The sequence below is a fragment of the Vespa mandarinia genome, chromosome 13, assembly GCF_050613455.1.
Source record: "Vespa mandarinia isolate Hongniang chromosome 13, ASM5061345v1, whole genome shotgun sequence".
Taxonomy (NCBI): domain Eukaryota; kingdom Metazoa; phylum Arthropoda; class Insecta; order Hymenoptera; family Vespidae; genus Vespa; species Vespa mandarinia.
In genome coordinates this window covers 3,680,398-3,691,323 of record NC_140822.1, presented here as the reverse complement: position 1 = coordinate 3,691,323, position 10,926 = coordinate 3,680,398, and the positions used below count along the sequence as shown (strand labels likewise).

General features: G+C 25.1%; 2 protein-coding genes across 3 annotated transcripts; both read left to right on the top strand.

Annotated features, from left to right (window-relative positions):
• The first annotated feature begins 2,987 nt into the window (after window positions 1-2,987).
• Window positions 2,988-7,512, top strand: Prx2 (Peroxiredoxin 2). Its single transcript, XM_035872023.2, has 4 exons — window positions 2,988-3,148; window positions 4,989-5,129; window positions 6,259-6,567; window positions 6,822-7,512. Exons 2-4 carry the CDS (start codon window positions 5,002-5,004, stop codon window positions 6,964-6,966), a joined length of 582 nt encoding a protein of 193 aa, XP_035727916.1. The 5' UTR covers window positions 2,988-3,148; window positions 4,989-5,001; the 3' UTR covers window positions 6,967-7,512.
• Window positions 7,513-7,607: 95 nt separating this feature from the next.
• LOC118444328 (uncharacterized) lies at window positions 7,608-10,626 on the top strand. 2 transcript variants are annotated; one of them, XM_085660873.1, is made up of 10 exons: window positions 7,608-7,960; window positions 8,080-8,241; window positions 8,325-8,487; window positions 8,599-8,720; window positions 8,854-9,092; window positions 9,232-9,410; window positions 9,785-9,849; window positions 10,043-10,202; window positions 10,278-10,393; window positions 10,475-10,626. In XM_085660873.1, exons 1-10 carry the CDS (start codon window positions 7,924-7,926, stop codon window positions 10,555-10,557), a joined length of 1,326 nt encoding a protein of 441 aa, XP_085516999.1. In that variant the 5' UTR covers window positions 7,608-7,923; the 3' UTR covers window positions 10,558-10,626. The 2 variants fall into 2 exon arrangements, with proteins under 2 accessions (XP_085516999.1, XP_035728390.2); XM_035872497.2 differs by having other exon boundaries at window positions 9,599-9,849.
• The last annotated feature ends 300 nt before the right edge of the window (window positions 10,627-10,926 follow it).

The following is a 10,926-nucleotide window of genomic DNA, read 5'->3' as shown; positions in this document are numbered from 1 at the left end:
ATATGTACAATGTTACTCTCTTATTTTTGATTTCTTTTGATGTTGCAGTCCATATTAAAAATTATAAATATTTTTTAATTTAATGATAAAACAAGATTTATGCTAATACAAGACATTAATTTCAATGTTTATTGACTGCACCTATCGAACAAAAATTTTTCACTTATGTAACAGTGAATATATAAATTATGTCATTATTATTGTATAATTATTTACGATTTTATAATAACAGCTTGTATAAGTGCATATAATGTTATTTATATTTAAATAGTTTACACGCTACATTAATGATAGTATATAATAAGTTCTGTAGCAAATCAATTTGTATAAATGGTCCAGAGTATAAGCCCATTAATGATTAATAATTAAATGACTGTATATAAATGTGCAGAATATTCCCAAAGTTGAAGAACTGAATAATTATGAAATTAAATTTTTATTCGTTTGTACTATTATTATATAATAGATTTTGATTATAGATTGTATAGTTTAGCATATAATTTAGATAACCGACCGATTAAATTTATATTAACTTAAAATTTTTAAGATAAATTTGTGGGAACAAAAGATATTTAAAATGAATGTATTTATTCTATTTCATTTACATTTATTTTCTATCTATTGCATCAAATAGATCATCTTTTCATGAATGATTATAATCATAATGATTTTTATTATTGTCTAATAAAAGTGATGATTACTTTTAAAATTTACCAAAAAATATATACTTTTCAGTTGTAAAACAATTAAAATGATTTTCATAAAATGAACATTATGAACAATAGGCAATATTTTATAATATTACTTAGAAAAGAAAAGAAAATTTTTAGATGACTTATAAACTTAATTAAAATTTAATAAAAAGGTCTATATACATATGTGATGCTTATATATCACATAAGACCAATAACAACTTATCTACCGTTTGTTATTGCTTTACTTATGTAAAATCATTTGAAATTTTATACTTACGAAATAGGCTCATAAATATAAGATAGTTTTACCGTACGACTGGATATAATATGTGTGTATAGAAATTGATACTCTTAATCTGAAGTTCCGTCGGACCTTTGGAGTGACGTTACAGAGTAATTACAGCTTATTATTATTTTTATATTTTATTAAAAAGGAAAATCATAATATTATAATAGAAATATAGTGCAATGAGACTGTCGAATTTAATATGTGAAGTTTAAAAAACATTTACAGTTTACTCTGTATTATATAATAATGTAACGCAGAGCAAGAGAATTTTAATATAAGTATAGATGTAACATATCTCCAATTTTGGTCCAGATATATCAACTCTTTAGTTCCTCGACACAATTAACAAGGAAATATTTTTATTATAACAAATGGGAATCGGTTATCAATTGCATGAACTTTTACGATTCAATGAATGATGTAATTGTATGACGATATTGAGCAGGCCAAAATAATATCGAAGACACCATGTAACAAAGGAGATCAGGTTGTGTTACTTGATCTACATCTTCATTTTCTGAAGACATAGAACTTATAAAATTTCTAGTACAACTATTTTTATAAATAGAAGTTCATTATAAAGACAATCTCGAATGAAGTCTTGTTGCGTCCTGTAAATAAATTGCTACGCTAAATTTATATATGATTCATAAGATAATATTATAAACCAGATCGCTTTATTAGAATTAGTTGCACAGTGTTTATACTTGAGAGCAAAGATACTAAAGAGTATCCACTTTCAAGTCTTCCATCCTAAATAACAACAGTCCTATATTTTATTTAATACTTTATTCGACACAGAGCAAAAAATAAACATTTTGCTAATGTATTATGGCCAATACTCTGAAAATGTGAAGTTGTGATATATAGACATATTAATTAATTAGACTTGTATATTCTTACTTTAATGAGACTTGTATGAATATAATCATGTATAAGTATATCATAAATCATTTTATTGTGTAAAATTATCAAATTATTCAAGACTGTACATTTTTTTTTTAATTGGATTTTCATTCTAACATAAAAAAAAAAAGCAGACAATGTTCCCCAATACGTTTTACATTATATCAATTTTCTTTCTCTACCTATTATCCTTTTCTAATATCAAAAATATTTAAAAACATATACATATATATATACATTTTTTTTTTTTAATATTACTGCATAAAACATTAGTTTCCTGATGTATTCCAAAATATTTCATTTTTCTTACAAAGTAATATATACAACTTGTTTAATTTCTTTCCCCCCTCCCCCGACTATTTTTTCACAGTTTAAATTAAATCTTTATTAAAAGTATGGTATTTTTGTTTTTGAACATTTATATAAAAAATTTTTAAATTAAATTTTCATGATAAATGAATTATAATATAAAACGTACCAATTTTATAATCTATTAAAAGAAATGATAAAGTATTTTTTAATTATGATTTTATCGTGAATGAAATATTACTTTTAAATTTAATTGAAATAAATGTTCTTTTGATTTACTTTTAATGAACGATATTTCAATTCAAATCTACAATTTAAACGCCAGATATAGCAACTATACTATAAGCGATACTTCATAAAGTCAATTTTAATTTTAATTGAGTATAATAACGTTCAGATTTACTTTTAACATGATAACGAATATATTTGATATTAATATAGTATTAAACAAAACGAAACGTATAATTACGACGCAAAGAATTACTCGAAGAAGAAAAAAAAAGATTAAAGCGTTTCCCGCGTTTGTAGAAAAATTGTTGAAACGGTATTGGCTAGACGAGAGCGTACGCTGATTGGTACGCTGATGACACTAATTTTGCCAGAAGGAAAACGGGATTGGTCAATTTATAGTTTGATATTTATCTAACAAGTGGTATGTCAAATTTAAGAATTGTAGGCTAGTTTGACATTTCATAAGTTTGACATTTATATGACAGATAAATTCCTATTATTCTAATATATAGAATAATAGGAATGATCGATTCGTAGTTCGAAATTTATCTTACAGATGGTTCTGTTATCGTTGATAATAACATAAGCAGTAAGTTACCCTTCACAAGGTGTTAGTCATTGAATAGATTCGTATGAAACCGGTCACCGGTGAGGTTCTTATTACTTTCTTTGTTCAGCTTTCGTCGAGTTAACTGCTTCTCTTACGTTAGAAACCAAGGTAATATATAAAAAATTTATTTAATCTATCATCGACTTATCATAAGTTTTTTTTTTTTTTAATATGTTAATGTATTAAACATAGATACGTTCTAACAATGGAGTTTATTATTTCAAATGTTTTTCGTTAGAGATTTTTCTCTATCCTTTATTCGAGGTCATGGCGTTCCACGAAACCGTTTTACATATCATTTTTAGAGCGTAGAAGAAAACGTAATAGATTGTACTAGAATTTTCTTTTTTTTTTTTTACAATAAATGATCATTCCGATCATATTAATTATTTCTTCGAAGATCTTTCAATCTATACGATTTATGATGCAATCTATGACGTTGCAAAACTTATATAAATTTATTAAATATTTAAGCGAAATAAAATGGAAGGTTAAGGAACTCAACGTATTTGTTGTTGTTTTTTTTTCTCTTTTTCTTCATCATTACTCTTTTATAGAACAGATTATTGGCATAAACTTGGAGCATTCGATAAAATCATTCGAATGATTCGTTAATCATTTTATTTATTTATTTATTTATTTATTTATTTATTTATTTATTTATTTATTTATTTATTTATTTATTATTATTATTATTATTATTATTATTATTATTATTATTATTTATTTCTTTTTTTTTGTTCATTTACGGACATTAATTTGACCTCGTTTTTTTTCTTTTTTACTTCTTACTATCGGAAGCCTTGTGTTATGATAATTTACATGTAAACGTATTTTACATTTACGAAGATAGAAATAATTATTTTCAAGATATTAGGAAGAAAATTTTTTTTTTAATTTTATTGGCAATTAACAAAGAGAGTATTGAACATTAAATATCATAAATTTTTTGATTAAACGTTTACGTATATATAAAATACATATATTCATATATATTTATATATATATATATATACACATACATACATACATACATACGAAGGAATAAATTTATATATTGGGTTGGCAACTAAGTGATTGCTGGATTTCAAATAAGAAGAAAACGACAAAATCCGCAATCACTTAGTTGCCAACCCAATATATATATATATATATATATATAAAACTTTTAATTTATAATGAAGATTTTATTATACATTATCGACTTTTAAATGATTTATATTATATCTTATATCGCGTATACGTCTAAACAATCAAATTAAAGTTAGCGATAATACGAAAGAATGTTAGATTAAATCGTGTTTACAGATCATGGACTGTCCTAATCATTACGATCGTACTTGGAATGTACATTCTTTTTTCTTTCCTTTTTTTTTTTTTTTTTTTTTTTCTTATTCTTTCATTATCAACTCATTATCGTGACTCAGAGTATTTCTTATTACGGTGGATTTATTTTTTATTCTTTTCTCCTTTTTTTTCCTTTTTTTTTTTTCTCTTCACAATTATAATAAAAATAACTAACTAGTCGTTAAGCGAGAGATTATGGGTATAATTATAATCATAATCATAATTATTATAATCATGATGTACATTGAAATTAACGAAGAATACGAAATGATGATTTTCAACTTTTAGAATGGATTATTTATTCAATGACCTTGCCGGTTCTCCATTACCGATTAATCTAATAATGATTCTTATTATATAAATATATATATATATATATAACCTCATTAACAATGTCTTCGTTTATATCTTATCTTTCGTTTTTTATTTTTTTTGTAGTTTTATTTTTATTATTATTATTATTTTTTTTTTTATTTTTATTCTCTCTCTCTCTCTCTCTCTCTCTCTCTCTCTCTCTCTCTATCTCTATCTCTCTCTATCTCTCTCTATCTATCTCTTTTTCTCTGTCTTTTAATTTTGTCTCCTTTATTTTCCCTTATAGAATCACATAAGCCATGCCAGCTATACAGAAGCCAGCACCAGCATTTCGTGGTACCGCAGTTGTCAATGGCCAATTCAAAGAGATCTCACTTTCCGATTACGAAGGCCAATACGTTGTGTTGTTCTTCTATCCTCTAGATTTGTACGTATAATCATCGTTGTCGTCCCATCATCCCTCTCTTCCCTCCTCCTCCTCCTCCTTCTCTTTCCCCCACCCCATCCACCACGTTCTTTCCCCGTGTCCTTTATCATTTATCTACACCGTTATACCTTACGCTTTAAATAATCATTCCAATGATTCGTAAAAATTTGAAAATTATATAACAAAAACCTCGGAAGTTGATTTATATCTGAATTAATCTTCCTCTTTCTCTCTCTCTCTCTCTCTCTTTCTCTCTCTCTCTCTCTCTCTCTTTATACAAGATAAGAATGCATACCAATGTAATCGACATATGCTCGATTTATTTACCCTTCATACCTTTTATCAGAATTAACATTAACATGACAGACCGATTGATATAATAAAAAGAACAGTTTAGTTTAATGATGTAAATTTTTTTTCATTTTTTCTTTTTTTTTTTTTCTATTTTTTCTGTTTTTTCTATTTTTTCTTTTTCTTTTTCTTTCTTTTTTTTTTTGTATACGTTCGATTAATAAACTCTTATGGTATCTCATAAGTATTGCAGGTATCATTAAAAAAAAAAAAAAGAAAAAATGAAAAAAAAAAAAAGATACCTTGATAAATATATATGATTATAGAAAATATTTATTTTATAATGAAATATATTTCTCTTAACAATGAAGATATTGTCACGTTTATTATTTATTCGTTTATTTTTTTTTTATTTGTTTTTTGTTTGTTTTTGTTTTAATTTAGAATTAAATACACTTCTCTTAAGGATGAAGATATTTTTACGTTTATTATTTATTTATTTATTTATTTATTTATTTATTTATTTTTCTTTTTTTTTAATTTAGAATTGAATATATTATATTCTTAATAATGAATATATTTTCACGTTTATTATTTATTTATTCATTTATTTTTGTTTTGTTTTGCTTAAATTTAATTTAATTTAATTTTTTTTTTTTTTTTTAATTTTATTCTATTCTATTTTATTGTGAAAAGTATGTAGTTTTACGTGGAAAAAAAAAAGAAAAAGAAACAATGATTTTTCTAATAAATAAAATAATTGTATGCTTTTAAAATTATATTAAATCATTGATAAACTCAAATGAAAGAAAAATTTTTGATTCATAACTTTTAACAGCACCTTCGTATGCCCAACCGAGATAATTGCGTTTTCGGATCGTTCACAAGAATTCAAGGACATTGGTTGTCAAGTAATAGCAGCCTCTACCGATTCTCACTTCAGTCATTTGGCATGGATTAATACACCACGAAAACAAGGCGGTCTTGGTGAAATGACTATTCCCCTTCTAGCCGATAAAAGTTTGAAGATAGCACGTGATTATGGCGTACTCGATGAAGAATCTGGAGTTCCATTCCGTGGTCTTTTCATCATAGATGATAAACAAAATTTACGTCAGATCACCGTTAATGATTTGCCGGTTGGAAGGTAATGTTGATTTATTTTGATCTTAAATCATCCGAAAATATTTTCTTTATCATTTGTAAAGTAAAATGTTTTAACTTTTTTTCTTTTTTTTTTTTTTTTTTTTTTTCAATCACATCCAATTAACGTATAGAATTTTTTCTTATATACATATATACATTTTGATTTTATTTCGATATTAATTTAATTCTTTGTCATCTTTCATATATATATATATATACATAAAAAATATTCTTTTTTTTTGTTTTTGTTTTTAGGTCCGTCGATGAGACCTTACGTCTCGTGCAAGCGTTCCAATATACTGATAAACATGGTGAAGTATGCCCAGCTGGTTGGAAACCAGGCAAGAAAACCATGAAGCCTGACGTGGTCGCTTCAAAGGAATATTTTAAAGATTCGTAAATGTTATTTAATCAGACGAATGAAATCCTATATATGGACATTTATATTCCCAGCAGATATTATCAGATCCAATGACAATATAATGAAATCGCTTTAATTAAAATAGAACGATCAAATATTTCTGATCGATGATAATATAATTTCATTTTTGTATCACGACAATACTAAACTTGTGAGAGAGCGAGCGTTTGTTTATTTATTAAAACAAAAAAGAAAAAAAAGAGGAAAAGAAAATCAGTTAAAAGCTGAGAAAACTACGGTGTTTCGTAGTTTTTGTTCAGATTGCATCAAAAGGTTGCATCCGATAAGATTCCTTTATTAACAATAAACGAATTTAATTGTTATCAAAGTATACAAATAGTATTGACATCTAAAAAAAAAAAAATTGCTCGTTCAGATTACAAGCGCAGTATTGACGTTTATAATTTACATTTAGAGTTACGTTTGATAAGCACATTTATTATATACATTTCAAATAATTGGAATTAATTGTCATAAAAATATCTGCTTTTTAATTATCTTTTAATAAATGGCTTTTCTTTCGTATGTCTTTACGCTTTTTCTTTTTTGTTTTTATTTTTTTTCCTATATATATATATATATATATATATATATATATATATATAATTACAAAAAAAAAAAGAAAGAAAGAAAGAAACAACGACATCTCTATGTGCAATAAAGTATAGATATATTGTATTTTTTTTTTATTGCAATTAGACAGTTAACCAAAGAAGACAATTGTCCTGTTATCGTGTTAGCATGTTTTTCAAATATCTTTTGAGAATAGAAAATAGAAAATTTATACGTGCACTGAGAAGCTCCATTGAAGTTATCTATCATTTTTATAAATTTTTTAATAATTTACAGAATATAATATAACACACACACACACATATATATATATATATATATATATATATATAATATTGCATAGTGTTTGAATGATTTTTAACAATGAGCAACGGATGTGAAATTGCATTAAATAAAACTGGTGGGTTTATTTCTTTCTTTCTCTCTCTCTCTTTCTCTTTATCTGATCGTCGTTTACATCAAATTCTTTTTAATTATTATAATGCTTTTGATATATTAATTTCGACAAAAAATGAATAGGTTGGGGAGCATGTCATTATTTTATCGTTGGATTATGCGGAATTTGTACATTCGTAGAAGCTATTGCCTCCGTTATTGTTTTCGTAATATCACGTTTGATAGTGTGCGATTTAAAATTGGAGAAGAATGACATCATTGTATTCAATGCTACGCAATCTTTCGGTACGTAAATATATGTATTTATATATTTCCATTATGATTGTTATATTTAGTTTGACACGTGATAATTTTATTTTCAATCGTAGGAATGGCAATTGGTTCCTTCTTGTTTGGAAGTTTAGCCGACATTTGTGGACGTAAAGGAATAATTACTTTCACCATGGTTCTTATATTTTCTTCATCGATAGCACTCTCCTTCGCTCAAACCGTATTTTTGATAAACTTATTTATATTTTTATTAGGTCTAGGGTAAGCTAATATAGTTATAAATGTAATATATATTTTAGAGAGATATTAGACTTTTTAAATATATAATTTTCCCTTGATCTTTTTTTTTTTTTTTTTTTTTTATTATTTCAGATTAGCTGGAAATTATATAGTTTTGAGAGTCTATCTTATTGAATGCCTGCCAATTAAAAGGAGAGAGATTTGTTTGACTATAATAGATATTGCTTGGATCCTCGGTTATCTGTCTGCTTTAGGTGTTTATTATACAATTAATATTTTCTTTATCGATTATACAATACAGGAGAATTATTCCTTAAGATAAAACAAAGGAAAAAAAAAAGAAAAAAAAAATAATTATTCGGGTTTATCTCAACCCCTTTCTGATAGGTGTATCTTGGTCATTAGTTCCTTCTATCATACAAATGCTTTATAAAAAATTCCGTCCAAGTTCCTGGCGAGTTCTTGCTGGTATTGGTGGTGCACCAAGTTTGATGATAGCCTGTGCAGTTAGTTTATTACCAGAAACACCAAGATTTTTGTTATATCAACAACGTCAGGAAGAAGCGATTACGGTTTTAAGGCAGATGTATGCTATTAATAATTCAAAGCATATAGAAACTTATTCGGTACATTAATTAATTGTTTATTAATGGATTTCTTTTTCTTTTCTTTTCTTTTTTTTTTTTTTCTTTCCTTAATATATTTCTATATAAAACATTTGAAATATTAAACAAATATTTTTGCTTGATCCTATTGATATTGCAGAACGTCGATTTGAACACTTGCATTGAGCAAGACGAAGAAACCGACGATACAAATAGTCTATTTAAAATGATTTATAGATATTGCATGAAGACATACGAACGATTACATAAATTGTTTCGATTGCCATTTAGACGTATCACAATATGCAGCTTATTTTTATGCTTCTTACAATTTCCTGGGTAATATGAAATATTCATTTTTCATTTCTAATTAATTTTTACTTCTTATAAATATAGATTTAATTCTTTTTCATTTCTATTTAATTCTTACTTCTTATAAATATATATTTAATATTTATGTTAAATCAATGTTTTCTTTCTCTCTTTTTTTTTTCTTTTTTCTTTTTTTTTGTTGTATCAATTTAAAGATTCATCTGGCTTGCCCTTTGGGATAGTCATTTGTTACAAGAACTTGGAAAAGAAATGAAGGATAAGGATAAAGGAATTGATTTTACGTGCAATATTAATTTCTCAGAGATAGCCGAGAGTCTCTTATTAAGTTGTCAACAAATTAATCATCAACGTTTCATATTTCTATTATGTATTTCTTTTAGTTACTTATTGGGAGAAATTTTGCTTATGATAGGAATACAAGTTGTTAGAAAAAAATGGATTTTAAGTTAGTAACATTTGTTATTATATGACAATGTTCTCTGTGTATATGTGTGTGTGTACGTGTACGAGTGCGCGCGTGTATATGTGTATGTGTGATATAAATTAATTGATTTAAATTATGTGTAATATAAATTAATTGATTTAAATTGTGTATCATATAAATTATTTGATTTCAATATTTTATTTTACATTTGCAGTATTATCATCATTCATAGGAGGCATAGCGATATTCTGTATAATTTTTTTATTTCAATATGCTATGCAAATCATTTTCTCCATATTATTTCTCGCATCATATGCGATTAATAATACGATTGTTAATATTCTAATAGCTGAAAATTATCCAACCTGTTTGAGGTATATAAAATCCTATAGTATCGTTAATAATCATTTTATCAATTAAATTATTATATTTGATAAATATATTTATAGGGGTACTGTTATGGGATTAACAAGAATATTACCACATTTGGCAGCTACAATGATTAAATTTGTTTCAAATATTTCATGTGTACTTAGTATAATAGCAGCCTTTATTATTTTAATAAGTTGGTATTTAATTAATTCCTTAATATTTTTTTCAATTAAATTTATATGTGTTTATTACAAATATAAAAATATAATTATAGGTACTGCTATCGTCGTTATACCAATACCAGATTTAAATGGAATACCGATACAAGAACGATCTATTATTCAAGATAATTCATAAATGTATTTAAGAGTATTTATTAGTGATTTTAAATTATCTTTGGTAAAATAAATTTTATATATATATATATATATTTTTTTTTTATGTGAAAATATTGATTACAATTAATACTTTTATATGAATATAAAACAAATCCAATTACTTTCAATGTTTAAAATATTTCTTATCGACGTTCAAACTAACAGTAATAATTATCGACGAAGTATGAAATAGAATTATTTTTATCGACAGCTGATAATTGCAGTTTTCATTAAATATTCAAATGATATTTTAAAGAAATAATACATCGTCGATAATCACTCTGTCGATAATTAAATTTAAGATCTTCTTTCGATACTCATTCGATAAAACAGAATTCTACATGAAAAT

Coding starts and splice junctions, on each gene's coding strand:
- Prx2 (XM_035872023.2), top strand. CDS start 5,002: ATGCCAGCTATACAGAAGCCAGCACCAGCATTTCGTGGTACCGCAGTT. Junction 5,130..6,258: donor TTCTTCTATCCTCTAGATTT/GTACGTATAATC, acceptor AACTTTTAACAG/CACCTTCGTATGCCCAACCG. Junction 6,568..6,821: donor AATGATTTGCCGGTTGGAAG/GTAATGTTGATT, acceptor TTTTGTTTTTAG/GTCCGTCGATGAGACCTTAC.
- LOC118444328 (XM_035872497.2), top strand. CDS start 7,924: ATGAGCAACGGATGTGAAATTGCATTAAATAAAACTG. Junction 9,093..9,231: donor AGCATATAGAAACTTATTCG/GTACATTAATTA, acceptor TTGATATTGCAG/AACGTCGATTTGAACACTTG. Junction 9,850..10,042: donor TAGAAAAAAATGGATTTTAA/GTTAGTAACATT, acceptor TTACATTTGCAG/TATTATCATCATTCATAGGA.